Genomic DNA, 14,974 nt, shown 5'->3' with positions numbered 1-14,974 from the left:
TCCTCCCCCCTCCCTCCTCTCCTCTCCTCTCCTACCCCCTCCCTCCTCTCCTCTCTCTCCTCCCCCCTCTCTCTCAGTGTTTGAGGGAGAAGTCTCCCGTGTTGAGGCGGGGTCGGGGCAGGGCTCCGAACATCTCCGTGCCGTCGGTGGCCCCGGGGGCCAGCAGGGCCTTCATGCTGGCTGCGATGTGGTCCAGGTCTGCACAGCCCGCCTGTGGGACAATCAAAACCCTTTACTGGCACCATATATATCTCTGCAGTCAACGACATCACACAGAAGCCAAAGAAAAACTAACATTTCAGACAATATGTAAAGAATCCTGGCTGCCTAAGACTGTTCCACAGTACTGTGTGTGTGGGTGTGTGTGACATGCTCGTCAGGGTGACTGACCCGCTCCCCGCTGTTGGCGTCTCCGGGCGCCCCGCGGCTGCCCTTGTAGCCCCAGACAGGCACACTGACGGGCAGGGAGCGGGCCATGGCCAGGGCCTGCTGGTGGCGGGAGGAGGAGGGCTGCCCCATGGCCATGCTGCGTGGAGGGGGAGGAGCCTCCTCGCTCAGGGACCCTGGAGGCACAACACACGTTAACACTCAGGTCAGCGGGGGGGGAGAGGGGGGAGAGGGATTCAGAAACGAGGAAAAGGGGGCACTGAACAGAAAAGTTTGAGAAGCAATGAGTTAGAGAAAGCAGGGACAAACACCAAAACAATCTGAAGACCATGACTCAGGTTTCCATAGCAACGATAAACAAGAAACAACATCTTAAACAGGAAACACGTGGTCTCAAACAGGAAACACGTGGTCTCTAACAGGAAACACGTGGTCTCAAACAGGAAACAGGTGGTCTCTAACAGGAAACACATGGTCTCAAACAGGAAACACGTGGTCTCTAACAGGAAACACATGGTCTCAAACAGGAAACACGTGGTCTCAAACAGGAAACACGTGGTCTCAAACAGGAAACACATGGTCTCTGACAGGAAACACGTGGTCTCTGACAGGAAACACAACGTCCCCCTCACCGTCTGTGCTCTCCTCCTCCCCGTCGGACTCGAAGAACGGCTCACAGTCGCGGGACAGCGAGTCTTCATCCATGGAGAACACACCTGCCAGGGGAGGAACAGTTAGGGTTCTCAAATCTGCAGAACAGTTAGGGTTCTCACGGCTGCAGAACAGTTAGGGTTCTCACGGCTGCAGAACAGTTAGGGTTCTCACGGCTGCAGAACAGATAGGGTTCTCACGGCTGCAGAACAGTTAGGGTTCTCACGGCTGCAGAACAGTTAGGGTTCTCACGGCTGCAGAACAGTTAGGGTTCTCACGGCTGCAGAACAGTTAGGGTTCTCAAATCTGCAGAACAGTTAGGGTTCTCACGGCTGCAGAACAGTTAGGGTTCTCACGGCTGCAGAACAGTTAGGGTTCTCACGGCTGCAGAACAGTTAGGGTTCTCACGGCTGCAGAACAGTTAGGGTTCTCACGGCTGCAGAACAGTTAGGGTTCTCAAATCTGCAGAACAGTTAGGATTCTCACGGCTGCAGAACAGTTAGGGTTCTCACGGCTGCAGAACAGTTAGGGTTCTCACGGCTGCAGAACAGTTAGGGTTCTCACGGCTGCAGAACAGTTAGGGTTCTCACGGCTGCAGAACAGTTAGGGTTCTCACGGCTGCAGAACAGTTAGGGTTCTCACGGCTGCAGAACAGTTAGGGTTCTCACGGCTGCAGAACAGTTAGGGTTCTCACGGCTGCAGAACAGTTAGGGTTCTCACGGCTGCAGAACCGGCCGCCCGCCACAGAACAGAGTCAAGGTCGCTCCTCACCGGCTGATTCGTTCAAGTTGCGTCTCCGTTCCTCCATGTCTTCCTCCTCCTCCTCTTCCTCCTCCTCACATTCCTCCTCCACAATCCCCGCCCTCTCTCTCCCTCTCTCCACCTCCACCAGGGCGTTCATCTCCCGCTCCCCATTGGCCTGCTGCCCACCAGCTTGGCCAATCACAGCCCCCGAACTGTAGATGGACGGATAACTCTGCGAATAAAGTCTGCTGTTGGGACTTGCGGTCCCCGCCTCCAGCTCACTTCCTACGCCCTGCGAGGAGGAAAGAGGGAAAAACTGCTCGCATTCAACAACACAAGCATAGCAGGAATTAACATCAGAAATACGGAGTTTAACATCATTCAACAGCACAAGCGTGGCAGTGCTATTAGACAGAGGGGCGGGCCCGCCTCACCGGCCTGGACGCCGTCTCCGTGGACGTGTCCTGCAGCAGCTTGGCCCCGCCCCCTCCAGCGGGGAGCCGTGCCTGGCGGTGAGCCGTCAGCATGGAGGTGGAGTGCAGAACCGCGATGTCGTCCACGTAGCGGCGGGACGCCTCCGCCAGCGCCCCCTGGCCCCACACGTGGTAAACAAAGTCCCACTTCCTGTCGCCCGCGGGCGCGGCACCCCCGCTCTCACGCCTCCTCCCCCCGTCTCCCACCGCCGCGGACGGACGGAACTTCTTACAGGCTGTGAGGATGGCCAGGTCGCAGCCGGATTTTTGGCAGTATGCTTCCGCCGCCGCAAGTAGAGCCAGCCAGCTCTCCTTGTGGTTGTCAGGGATGTCCAGGTCGCTGGACTGGGAGATGGAGGCCATGATGGGAGGACAGGTCGTGGAGTGGGTTTCTAGACGTCTAGTTTATCAGGACTCGGAATGTAAAGATTGCTCTAATGCTGTTTCAGTAGATGAGGGCGTGGTCTAACCAGGGATGTGTGTGACTAGCTGAAGGAACCCTGAGAGGTGTTGAATGTTGGAGATTACTATCGTTTCTTAATTATTTTTCTCTTCCTTTTTTTTTTATTTAATTTTTTTTACAAACTGCTCGTACCAAAATATCTTTAAGTTGCTCTCACACTTTAGTCTCTCTTGCTGGTTTAGTTGTAAAGCTAAGGGGAAAAAAACTATAGTCAGTTGAAAAATCAGGCACGAGGTGGTATGTTGATGTGACGTCAGTGTGAGTGTCAGAGAGCTAGGGGAGAGGTGGAGGAACTTCAGACGCTGGTGAACCTGTGAAGAAGAAGGAGAGACACACAGAGACAGTGACTTAACAAGCCTCGGAATAACATAACCATATAAAACATCACGTGCTTTATAGCAGGCGACATTCATGTTTTGTTTGTCTTTTTCTACAATGTCAAGGATCCTTTCTGTGTTGCATAACATAAAGTAGGATTGAAAATAAACAGATTGCGCTGGCGACCTAGCCAATAAAGATTTGCCTCCTCTAGCGCATGCTGCTTTCACTGTCGCAGTCTTCACTGCCCCCCCCCCCCTCCTCCTCGAGCGCCTACACCCCCCCCCCCCCCCACCCCCTCCTCCTCGAGCATTTGTTACAGTACTTAGCACAACAACTGACACCGCCGTTTCTGACGCTATCTGCTCTAGACTTAACCCACTTTATAATACCATGACATGCTCACCTAACATTGCCTAGACAACCTTGTCATCATTTGATCATCAATCTCTTCAGCATGATACTGACTGTGCTTTCAGCGTGTTTGTTTGTTTGTTAGCTTGTGTGCAGAGAATTATGCACCCTTCTCCGAACATGACCACATTTCACCTCCATTTTCAGCTGTGCAGCAGCACAGAGACACAGGCGCAAATGAACATCCCGTGATTACTAATTAACTTACACATTCACGTTCTTCCTTTCTGGGGTTTGCAGGCTTCAAGCTTGTAATAATTTCGTTTCTTTAATCTCTCATTGTCTGATCCTTCTGCCAGTGCGACTCTCCCCTAGACTCCACCGACGTAGCTGTTTACAGACGCTTGTGTCAGGGGCACGTCGCACACGTGATGGGGGACAGTAGGACGCGCTCGTAACCCTGTGTTGAAGACGTGAACGTGCGCACTCTTACTCACATGACTCTCGCGCCCGGACGTCAGAGGTTCCGAGTCGAACCCCCGTCTACCTCTGATTGGTTGATATACTTGACTGACGTAATGTAAGGCGGAAGTCTGACGTAGCTAAGATTTGTTTTGGAAAACAAAACGAGAAACAGAAGAGAAGAATGGAGGCGAAGGCGGACAGTCCCAAGGTACTGAACTAAAACTATTATGTGTACTCATATTGAACACAGGGTTTGACATCAAGTGCGCAGATTATTTAAGTGTATATTGCTACCTAGTGACGTGATTGTCACCTTTTGCTACTCACTTGACAGATAAAGTCGTCTGGTTTGACGCAGTTCCAGCAGTTAGCTAGTAGTAGCTAGCAAAGACATACAGTCAGATAGTATAGTACGTAACCAATAACTTCAGCGTAAGTAGTCATAAACTTGTCATTGTTATACGGTATTTTATTATATCGCCCTATCGACGTGTATGAGTCGAAGGCTGTTCAGTTAGTTAAACCAGCTGCCGAGCTTTAAACTTTGGCAGTGCTCAGTCAGCACCAAATGTCATGTGCACTTGTGAGTCAGACCTTTCTATTCTATTTCTCATGACGCCAAATAAGCCACTGAGATATTTAGAGCTTAAGTCATGTTGCTTCCAAGTTTAGGTTTAGGGCTAACCCTGCCCTGTTAGGTATTCACTGCTGGAATCTTGTTGAACTGGAAATAAGTCATTAGTGGGGGATTCTCTGTCCTAAGCTGGTGTTTGAGAAGGAGGGTGTATACCTCCACACCAACGCGACCAGAAGCAATCAAGACACCACCCTACCTGGCTTCATCAGGATCGTGGAACGAGTAAGTTCAGGATGCAGAGTTCGCTTGGCTCGTTTCTTCGAAACTTCTGAGGGCTAGAGTCCCCTGGTTGTGTTTCAGTCCTCTCTGGCAGTCTGTGCTGTGTGCTGCCTAACGAGGTGATGGTTCTGTTGCAGGGGGGAGAGCCAGCGTTGGAGTGGAGCCCCCTGGAGGATCAGGGTCGAAGTGCTCCGGCCGTCTTCTACACCAAAAAGGTGCGGGAGACAGAATATCTAGTTTGACCTCAGCAGAGGACACTGTAAATGCAGGGTCATTCCCACCCTGTGCAGCTGAAGTTTCACTTTCTCTCCTCTGATATTGGTTTTAGAACTCCTGTGAGCAAAACAAATCGGTTTAGATATGAATGTATCCCCTCAGCTATGAAGCTTTATAACACTTGGTAATGTTAGTAGGAATAAATAAAGTGTCTTCAGACAGGTTTTATGTGCATGCCCTCGGGAAATCAAATCACTGAACTGAACCTACTCTAAACTTACATGGATTCATTTAGCAGAGGCGTTTATCCAAAGCCACTTCCAAGAGAGAGCTTTACAAAGTGCACAGGTCACTGATAATAACAACAAGATAACCCCAAAGCATTGCGGGTAGCCAAAACAAGAAGCACACATTGTGAACAACCAAAAAATAAGTGCCAAAGGGAAGATCCATAAGTGCATGTAGTTGAGCAAGTTACAAAGATTCAACATGAATCTCAAAGTGCAAATGTACCTGTAGAAAAAGCAGCAGCAGTAAAAATAAGTAACTAAAATAGAATATTTTGCAGCGAATACAACAGTTTAAATCAGTTGCCACTAACCAACAAGAGCAACAAGTCTCTAAGCAAGAGTCATTGTGATCCTTACTCATTGTGATCCTTAGCATTAATACAGGCTTTCTAAACCAAACGGAAGGTTCATGTCTGACTTGTGACTCCCTGGTGTTGTCATGACTCCTTGCTGTTGTCATGACTCCTTGCTGTTGTCATGACTCCCTGCTGTTGTCATGACTCCCTGCTGTTGTCGCGGTGCTAGGATGGGGAAGGTGGACAGGAGGACACCAACTTCGACCCCGGCTACGAGCCGGACTGGGCTGTGATCAGCACGGTGAAGAGAGACCGGGAGCCCGTCGGCCCCGTCAGAGAGACAGGTACAGCCCCCTCAGAGAGACAGGTACAGCCCCCTCAGAGAGACAGGTACAGCCCCCTCAGAGAGACAGGTACAGCCCGTCGTCCCTGGCAGCGCTCCTGGTTCTGTGTGTAGCCGTGGCTGCAGGAGACTGTGTGAGCCCAGCCGGGGTGTGTCTGTGTGCGTGGGTCCCCAGGCCAGTGGTCCTTCTCCCTGCCGCTGTCGGAGCTCTACTCCCTGCGCAGGGCTCGCTTCTCCCTGGGGCGCAACTTCCTGGTGCTGACCAGCAGGGGGGGCCACCCGCTGCCCCCGCTGCACTTCCACAGGGGGGGCACCAGGGACCTGCTGAGGGCCCTGCAGCGCTACATCATCCTGTCCCCGTAAGTACCAGCCCCCCCCCCCAGCTCCCCACCCCCTCAGTTCCTCAGCTTGTAACAAAGGCCCCGATGGATCTTGGTGTTATTTTCTTGAAACCGCCTTGATGCTTGGTCTACTTGGTCCATGATACTACGACGCTCACTGTAACAGATGTGTCAAAGGCCTGTTGTGACTGTAAAACAGCTGACCACCACCCACCCACACACACACACACAGGCTCACATGACTGGAGCTCTCTGTCTCCTGCTGTTTGCTTCCTGTGCTGACTCAGTTTGTGTCTCTGGTGTTCAGCTCCCCAGTGGACGGCCGCCTCTACCTTGCCTATCCCCACGACTCCGGGGCGCTGTCCCAGTCCTTCGACGAGCTGCAGCTGTTCGACGACGGCGGCGCCGACCTGGTCTCGGTAAGCGGAGCAGAGGGGCGTTGGGCAGGCGGAGCAGAGGGGCGTTGGGCTGGCGTGTGAGGGGCGTTGGGCTGGCGTGTGAGGGGCATTGGGCTGGCGTGTGAGGGGCGTTGGGCAGGCGGAGCAGAGGGGCGTTGGGCAGGCGTGTGAGGGGCGTTGGGCTGGCGTGTGAGGGGCGTTGGGCAGGCGGAGCAGAGGGGCGTTGGGCAGGCGTGTGAGGGGCGTTGGGCTGGCGTGTGAGGGGCGTTGGGCAGGCGGAGCAGACGGGCGTTGGGCAGGCGTGTGAGGGGCGTTGGGCAGGCGGAGCAGAGGGGCGTTGGGCAGGCGTGTGAGGGGCGTTGGGCTGGCGTGTGAGGGACGTTGGGCAGGCGTGTGAGGGGCGTTGGGCTGGCGTGTGAGGGGCGTTGGGCTGGCGTGTGAGGGGCGTTGGGCAGGCGGAGCAGAGGGGCGTTGGGCTGGCGTGTGAGGGGCGTTGGGCTGGCGTGTGAGGGGCGTTGGGCAGGCGGAGCAGAGGGGCGTTGGGCTGGCGTGTGAGGGGCGTTGGGCTGGCGTGTGAGGGGCGTTGGGCTGGCGTGTGAGGGGTGTTGGGCTGGCGTGTGAGGGGCGTTGGGCTGGCGTGTGAGGGGCGTTGGGCAGGCGGAGCAGAGGGGCGTTGGGCTGGCGTGTGAGGGGCGTTGGGCAGGCGGAGCAGAGGGGCGTTGGGCTGGCGTGTGAGGGGCGTTGGGCTGGCGTGTGAGGGGCGTTGGGCAGGCGGAGCAGAGGGGCGTTGGGCTGGCGTGTGAGGGGCGTTGGGCAGGCGGAGCAGAGGGGCGTTGGGCTGGCGTGTGAGGGGCGTTGGGCTGGCGTGTGAGGGGCGTTGGGCTGGCGTGTGAGGGGCGTTGGGCAGGCGTGTGAGGGGCATTGGGCTGGCGTGTGAGGGGCGTTGGGCTGGCGTGTGAGGGGCGTTGGGCTGGCGTGTGAGGGGCGTTGGGCTGGCGTGTGAGGGTGTGACCGTCCTGTCTGGCTGTGTTCACAGAGGTTTATCCAGGACCCCTATGCCACCACCTTCGGGGGCTTCTCCAAGGTGACCAACTTCTTCCGGGGAGCCCTCCGGCCTCCCGGGGGCCCCCTCCACCCTCGTGACCCCCAGGACCCCCACGGGCCCCCGTCCGCGGACGACGAGCCGGGCTTTGAGCTCATCACCTGTGTAAGAGACGAGAGGACAAGCAGAGCGTGTGCTGGCTGATCAGACAGAGGGACTGTGTTTTGGAACGTTGTTTTGGCGCGTGGAAACGTGGAGGTTGAAGCAAAGCTGATGTTTGTGCCCGTCTCTGCCTCCAGGGGGCGGAGCTGGGCCCCAGACCGGAGGTCAGGAGGGGTCCTCCCCTGGATAAGTGGGAGGAGTTCCTGGACTCTGACGGCCGCGTACAGGACCCACAGAGGATCAAGGATCTGGTGTTCAGAGGGGTGAGGAGCAAATCCTGCTCTTGTTTGAAAACATTTGACTGTACCTCTGTCTGCCGGACGAGTTGTGCTCTTAACTCCCCTCCTCCATCCTCCCCCTCTCCTCCTCCTCCTCCTCCCCCTCTCCTCCTCCTCTCCTCCTCCTCCTCCATCCTTCCCCTCTCTTCCTCCTCCTCCTCCTCCTCCCCCTCTCCTCCTACTCCTCCATCCTTCCCCTCTCTTCCTCCTTCCCCTCTCTTCTTCCTCCTCCTCCTCCTCCTCCTCCTCCTCCTCCTCCTCCTCCTCCTCCTCCTCCTCCTCCTCCTCCTCCTCCTCCCCCTCACCTCCTCCTCCTACTCCTCCCCCTCTCCTCCTCCTCCTCCCCCTCACCTCCTCCTCCCCCTCACCTCCTCCATCCTTCCCCTCTCTTCCTCCTCCTCCTCCTCCCCCTCACCTCCTCCTCCTCTATCCTCCTCCTCCTCCTCCTCCCCCTCTCCTCCTCCTCCTCCATCCTTCCCCTCTCTTCCTCCTCCTCCTCCTCCCCCTCTCCTCCTCCTCCCCCTCACCTCCTCCTCCTCCCCCTCACCTCCTCCTCCTCCATCCTTCCCCTCTCTTCCTCCTCCTCCTCCTCCATCCTCCCCCTCCTCCTCCTCCATCCTTCCCCTCTCCTCCTCCATCCTTCCCCTCTCTTCCTCCTCCTCATCCCCCTCACCTCCTCCTCCTCCATCCTTCCCCTCTCCTCCTCCTCATCCCCCTCTCCTCATCCTCCTCCATCCTCCCCCTCTCCTCCCCCTCTCCTCCCCCTATCCTCTCTCCCTCCAGGGTATTCTTCCCTCCCTGAGGAAAGAGGTGTGGAAGTTCCTGTTGGGGTTCTATCCGTGGAACAGTACGGCCCTGGAGCGAGAGGACATCCTCAGGAAGAAGACGTAGGTCTCTCTGGACTGTGTGTGTGTGTGGAAACTGTAGTCACTGTGGAGTCTCTCTCCTAGAGCGAGTACCACATGGTCTTACTTTAACAGCCCGGCCCAGGGGCGTTTTGCTGAATGTCTTCCCCTCTCTCTCTCTCAATTTTCCTGTCACACTTTCGCTGTCAAATAAACCATGAAAATGGCAAAATATATATATAAAAGACCCACTGTCTTTCTCCACTCTCTCTCTCTCATTCCCCCCAGGGATGAATACTTCAGGATGAAGGTTCAGTGGAAGTCCGTCAGCGAGGAGCAGGAGATGAGAAACTCCCTCCTCCGGGGATACCGCAGTCTGATAGGTCAGTACCACTGTCAGTCTCAGACACACTGCCACCTGATTGGTGCTCTGCTGCTGAACGTACTGAGCTGTGTGTGTGATTGGCCGGGGCAGAGAGAGACGTGAACAGGACGGACAGACAGAACACCTTCTTCTCTGGGAATGACAACCCTGGCCTGGTCCTGCTGCACGACGTGCTGATGACCTACTGCATGTTCAACTTTGACCTGGGTGAGCTGGACATGTCTGGACACGTCTCTGCACACACACACGGCTTGTTGTGGAGTTTTGGTTCCACGCAATCATTGCTGTATGCAATTAAATAGTAATCAGACTCCTTCCCCGCTCCTCCCTCCCTGTCCTCTCTCTCCTCCCTCCCTCCCCGCTCCTCCCTCCCTGTCCTCTCTCCCTCCCTCCCTCTCCTCTCTCTCCTCCCTCCTTCCCCGCTCCTCCCTCCCTCTCCTCTCTCTCCTCCCTCTCTGTCCTCTCTCTCCTCCCTCCCTCCCCGCTCCTCCCTCCCCGCTCCTCCCTCTCTGTCCTCTCTCTCCTCCCTCCCTCCCCGCTCCTCCCTCTCTGTCCTCTCTCTCCTCCCTCCTTCCCCGCTCCTCCCTCCCTCTCCTCTCTCTCCTCCCTCTCTGTCCTCTCTCTCCTCCCTCCCTCCCTCCCCGCTCCTCCCTCCCCGCTCCTCCCTCCCTCTCCTCTCTCTCCTCCCTCCCTCCCCGCTCCTCCCTCTCTGTCCTCTCTCTCCTCCCTCCCTCCCCACTCCTCCCTCCCTCTCCTCTCTCTCCTCCCTCCCTCTCCTCTCTCTCCTCCCTCCTTCCCCGCTCCTCCCTCCCTCTCCTCTCTCTCCTCCCTCCCTCTCCTCTCTCTCCTCCCTCCCTCCCTCCCCGCTCCTCCCTCCCCGCTCCTCCCTCCCTCTCCTCTCTCTCCTCCCTCCCTCCCCGCTCCTCCCTCTCTGTCCTCTCTCTCCTCCCTCCCTCCCCACTCCTCCCTCCCTCTCCTCTCTCTCCTCCCTCCCTCTCCTCTCTCTCCTCCCTCCTTCCCCGCTCCTCCCTCCCTCTCCTCTCTCTCCTCCCTCCCTCCCCGCTCCTCCCTCCCTGTCCTCTCTCCCTCCCTCCTTCTCTCTCCCTCCCTCCCTGTCCTCCCTCCCTCTCCTCTCTCTCCTCTCTCTCCTCCCTCCTTCCCCACTCCTCCCTCCCTGTCCTCTCTCTCCTCCCTCCCTCCCTGTCCTCCCTCCCTCTCCTCTCTCTCCTCCCTCCTTCCCCACTCCTCCCTCCCTGTCCTCTCTCTCCTCCCTCCCTCCCTGCTCCTCCCTCCCTCCCTCTCTCTCCTCTGGTCCTGGGTCTCCAGGCTATGTTCAGGGCATGAGTGACCTGCTGGCTCCCATCCTGTTTGTGACCCAGAACGAGGTGGAGTCCTTCTGGTGTCTGACCGGCTTCATGGAGCTTGTGGTGAGAAGAGCCTCCTTCTTTCCTCTTCCTCCTCCTCTCCTCTCTTTCCTCCCTAACCTTCCTCCTCTCCTCTCTCCTCTCTTTCCTCCCTAACGTTTCTCTTGTCCTCTCTTTCCTCCCTAACCTTCGTCCTCTCTCCTCCTGGGCTGTACTGAGGTCTGTGTGTGTGTGTGTGTGTGTGTGTGTGTGTGTCTCAGCACCAGAACTTTGAGGAGTCCCAGGAAGCCATGAAACAGCAGCTGCTGCAGCTGAGCCTGCTGCTGCGAGCTCTGGACCCGGAGCTCTGCGACTACCTGGGTGACTACCTCACACTCTCTCACACACACACACACACACACACACACACACACACACACACACACAGGCACCATGTCGTCTCCAATTGTGCCTTATCCTCGTCATCATTGTCCTCTCTGTCTCTGTCTCTGTCTCTGTCTCTGTCTCTGTCTCTCTCTCTCTCTCTCTCTCTCTCTCTCTCTCTCTCTCTCTCTCTCTCTCTCTCTCTCTGTCTCTGTCTCTGTCTGTCTCTCTGTCTCTGTCTCTCTCTCTCTCTCCCCCAGACTCTCAGGACAGTGGCTCTCTGTGCTTCTGTTTCCGCTGGTTACTGATCTGGTTCAAGAGAGAGTTCTCCTTCGAGGACATCCTGACGCTCTGGGAGGTGAGGACACATTTACACATCACATGTATGTACCAGGTAGCATCATCACTGTCACTACCACACCACTACCGCCCCCTGGTGGTCCAAGCAATGAGCTGTAGTCATCAAGCAATCAACACATTTCTAGAGCACATTTAAAGACGACACATAAAACCATCCACCTACACAGACACACATCCAGACCCCCCTGGTGGTGCTGCGGGTGAAGATGCCCTGCTCTGCCGCAGGTCATGTGGACCCGCCTGCCCTGTGAGAACTTCCACCTGCTCATGGCCTGTTCCATCCTGGAGTCCCAGCGGGGGGAGCTCATCGGGTCGGACCACGACTTCAACACTATCCTGAAGGTTTGGCTTTTCGTGTCGGGCTTCGATTCTTGTCTGTCGTTTCTGTGTGTGCGTGTTTGTTCAGTGACTGTGTGTGTGTGCCTTGTTGGATTAAATGTCCTCACAAGTATAGTGAAATGTGACAAACCTGACCTTGTGGGGCCCCTTTGCCTGGCACCATAACTAGGGCCCCAGCAGAGGGCCCCTAGGGTTTCTGGGTCAGAACGACAATTGAAGGGTTATGGATAGAGTTAGGGGTTAGTGGTGAGAGATAACACCATGTTTTAATAGACCCCACGGTCCCCACTAGGATAGATAAACAAACTGTGTGTGTGTGTGTTTTCAGCACATCAATGAGCTGAACATGAGGCTGGACCTGCAGGCAGTGCTGACAGGATCAGAGGCCATCTACCTCCAGCTAAGCAGCTGCAAGGTTGGACACCAACATCACCATAGCAACCCTCTCCACAACATCACACTAGCAACATTCTCTCCACTGTCGACTCAGCATTCTTAATAAACCCACGCTGGAACATTTCTCCATCAATTTACTGCCATCCCTCTCTATATATATTTCCTCTATATATAGACTGCAATTATATATAATACCTTGCAATAGTTGTCCATATATCTCTCTCTACATACCCTGCGATAGATAGTATGACTGAAGATGTAAGCTGACCTGCGTGTGTGTGCGTGTGTGTGCGTGTGTGTGTTTGTGTGTGTGTGTGTGTGTGTGTGTGTGTGTGTGTGTGTGTAGGAGCTGCCAGGGAAGGTGAAGCAGGTCCTGGGGCTGTACGTTCCCTCCAGCTCTGAGGAACCCAGCCCAGACTCCAACCCCACCGAGACACAGCACCTTCTCTGCCAATCACAGCCAGGAACGTCCGCAGCCAGCCAATCACGTAGCGGCGGAGGAGCTGCGCGCCCGCCCCCTACCTACCCCTGAACTTGACAGAGTGGAGGACTGACACGACGACATAAAGAAATGCTGTGTTTATATAGGAATGCAGACGTACTGCAGTATATTGAAGGACTTGGTGTGTAAACGGACTATTCTGTACTGTGCTTTGGACTATGAATAATGCAAACTGACATGGCAGAAAGGAGCCATTACTGCGTTTGAGAGGAGGTGGTTTTAACTTGTTTATGAATGTGTTTAGCCAAGATATGTAAACCCCAGAGTGCGTTGTCTTTATATTTGCTGAGGATAGAGAGAAGATACTGTATTCCCTGTTTAGGCTCGTGTCTATTTGTCCCCTCAAGCCTGTCTGACTCTGTGCTGTCTGACTGTGCTGTCTGACTCTGTGCTGTCTGACTCTGTGCTGTCTGACTGTGCTGTCTGACTCTGTGCAGTCTGACTCTGTGCTGTCTGACTCTGTGCTGTCTGACTCTGTGCTGTCTGACTGTGCAGTCTGACTCTGTGCAGTCTGACTCTGTGCTGTCTGACACTGTGCTGTCTGACACTGTGCTGTCTGACACTGTGCTGTCTGACTCTGTGCTGTCTGACTGTGCTGTCTGACTGTGCAGTCTGACTGTCCTGTCTGACTCTATGCTGTCTGACTGTGCTGTCTGACTGTGCAGTCTGACTGTCCTGTCTGACTGTCCTGTCTGACTCTGTGCTGTCTGACTGTGCTGTCTGACTGTGCTGTCTGACTCGTTATTTTGATATCTTGTTTCTCTCTTGATTGCATCAGTCTGCCACTGCTGTCCTTAGATGCTCACCAGCTTCTCTGCCTTATCCTTCCTCTGTCCATCCTCCCCTCTCTCTCTCTCCAGCCTCCTCTCTCTCTCTCCAGCCTCCTCTCTCTCTCTCCAGCCTCCTCTCCCTCTCTCCAGCCTCCTCTCCCTCTCTCCAGCCTCCTCTCTCTCTCTCCAGCCTCCTCTCTCTCTCTCCAGCCTCCTCTCCCTCTCTCCAGCCTCCTCTCTCTCTCTCCAGCCTCCTCTCTCTCTCTCCAGCCTCCTCTCTCTCTCTCCAGCCTCCTCTCCCTCTCTCCAGCCTCCTCTCTCTCTCTCTCCAGCCTCCTCTCTCTCTCTCCAGCCTCCTCTCCCTCTCTCCAGCCTCCTCTCCCTCTCTCCAGCCTCCTCTCTCTCTCTCCAGCCTCCTCTCTCTCTCCAGCCTCCTCTCTCTCTCTCCAGCCTCCTCTCTCTCTCTCCAGCCTCCTCTCTCTCTCCAGCCTCCTCTCTCTCTCTCCATCCTCCTTCCTCTCTCTTTCCATTCCTCTCTCTTGAATGAATATGAACTGTAATCTCATTGACAGTCTCTAATCCTGTACAGTATGATGTCATTCCAGTCCCCTGCATGCCTTATAGCGTGTTAATAATAAGTCAAGTCATGTTTTATGTTTTTAACTACCGGAATTATGTTATTGCAATATTTTCTCCTACTAAATCTGTCTGCGTAAACGACAGAACGTTCCCAAATAAAGGAGTGAAGCGGAACACATCCATCTGGGCCTGTCGGCATCTCCTGCCAGCTGTCACAACCCCACACACACCCTACACACACCTCACACACACCACACACACACCTCACACACACCACACACACACACCCCACACACCTCACACACACCACATACACACCACACACACCACACACACCTCACACACACCCCACACACCTCACACACACCACATACACACCACACACACCACACACACCACACACACCCCACACACACCTCACACACACACCACACACACACCTCACACACACCTCACACACACCACACACACACCCCACACACACACCTCACACACACCACATACACACCACACACACCACACACACCCCACACACCTCACACACACCTCACACACACCATCCTAGACAAGACTCAACTTAACCCTGTTGAAATCTGTGATGCTTGAACACGCTACGTTTCTCCGTTGTCAAAGTGTGTCGACAGAGTGATTGTTTTCACCCCCCTCCCCCGGGCAGCCAGCAGGTCAGTGTGTGTGTGACAGAGAAAGGCTTCTCTGTTCTCCTCTGTTCTCCTCTGTTTGGGGAAATGAGCTGGAAAATGAGGGGCTGGACGGCCCTCCCCTTCATGGCTGTTCCTCCTCTGCTCCCTGAGTAACTCTCCTCGCTCCCAACCGCTTTGAATACAGCTGCCATGGATGAATTTAGCAGGGCACTTAAACAGGCGGGCGATCTGTCAATCCGTTCCTCATTGCCACGCCTCTCTCCCTCTCTCGCCCCTGTTCTGACCTCGCCTGACACCCAGAGACAAACCTACTCTCTCTCTCATTCAGACTC

General features: G+C 55.2%; 2 protein-coding genes across 3 annotated transcripts; one reads left to right on the top strand and one right to left on the bottom strand.

Moving 5' to 3' along the window:
• Positions 1-24: 24 nt before the first annotated feature.
• akt1s1 (AKT1 substrate 1 (proline-rich)) lies at positions 25-3,821 on the bottom strand. 2 transcript variants are annotated; one of them, XM_084677486.1, is made up of 6 exons: positions 3,659-3,821; positions 2,217-3,029; positions 1,810-2,098; positions 1,020-1,103; positions 391-563; positions 25-211 (listed from the first exon to the last, which is right to left on the bottom strand). In XM_084677486.1, the coding sequence occupies exons 2-6, from the start codon at positions 2,616-2,618 to the stop codon at positions 74-76; spliced, it is 1,086 nt and encodes a 361-aa protein (XP_084533612.1). In that variant the 5' UTR covers positions 2,619-3,029; positions 3,659-3,821; the 3' UTR covers positions 25-73. The 2 variants fall into 2 exon arrangements, with proteins under 2 accessions (XP_084533612.1, XP_084533613.1); XM_084677487.1 differs by having other exon boundaries at positions 1,810-2,074; positions 3,659-3,819.
• Positions 3,822-3,998: 177 nt separating this feature from the next.
• tbc1d17 (TBC1 domain family, member 17) lies at positions 3,999-14,160 on the top strand. The gene is made up of 17 exons (XM_084677430.1): positions 3,999-4,063; positions 4,619-4,714; positions 4,849-4,926; positions 5,743-5,857; positions 6,032-6,215; positions 6,505-6,616; positions 7,632-7,802; positions 7,937-8,062; positions 8,861-8,964; positions 9,211-9,305; positions 9,398-9,514; positions 10,634-10,734; positions 10,932-11,031; positions 11,295-11,392; positions 11,620-11,736; positions 12,062-12,148; positions 12,476-14,160. Exons 1-17 carry the CDS (start codon positions 4,037-4,039, stop codon positions 12,659-12,661), a joined length of 1,914 nt encoding a protein of 637 aa, XP_084533556.1. The 5' UTR covers positions 3,999-4,036; the 3' UTR covers positions 12,662-14,160.
• The last annotated feature ends 814 nt before the right edge of the window (positions 14,161-14,974 follow it).

The sequence above is a fragment of the Hypomesus nipponensis genome, chromosome 17 (assembly GCF_054491055.1).
Source record: "Hypomesus nipponensis isolate SF chromosome 17, ASM5449105v1, whole genome shotgun sequence".
NCBI classification, from domain to species: Eukaryota; Metazoa; Chordata; class Actinopteri; order Osmeriformes; family Osmeridae; genus Hypomesus; species Hypomesus nipponensis.
Note: the sequence above shows the minus strand (reverse complement) of the source record. Positions and strands in the feature narration are given on the sequence as shown.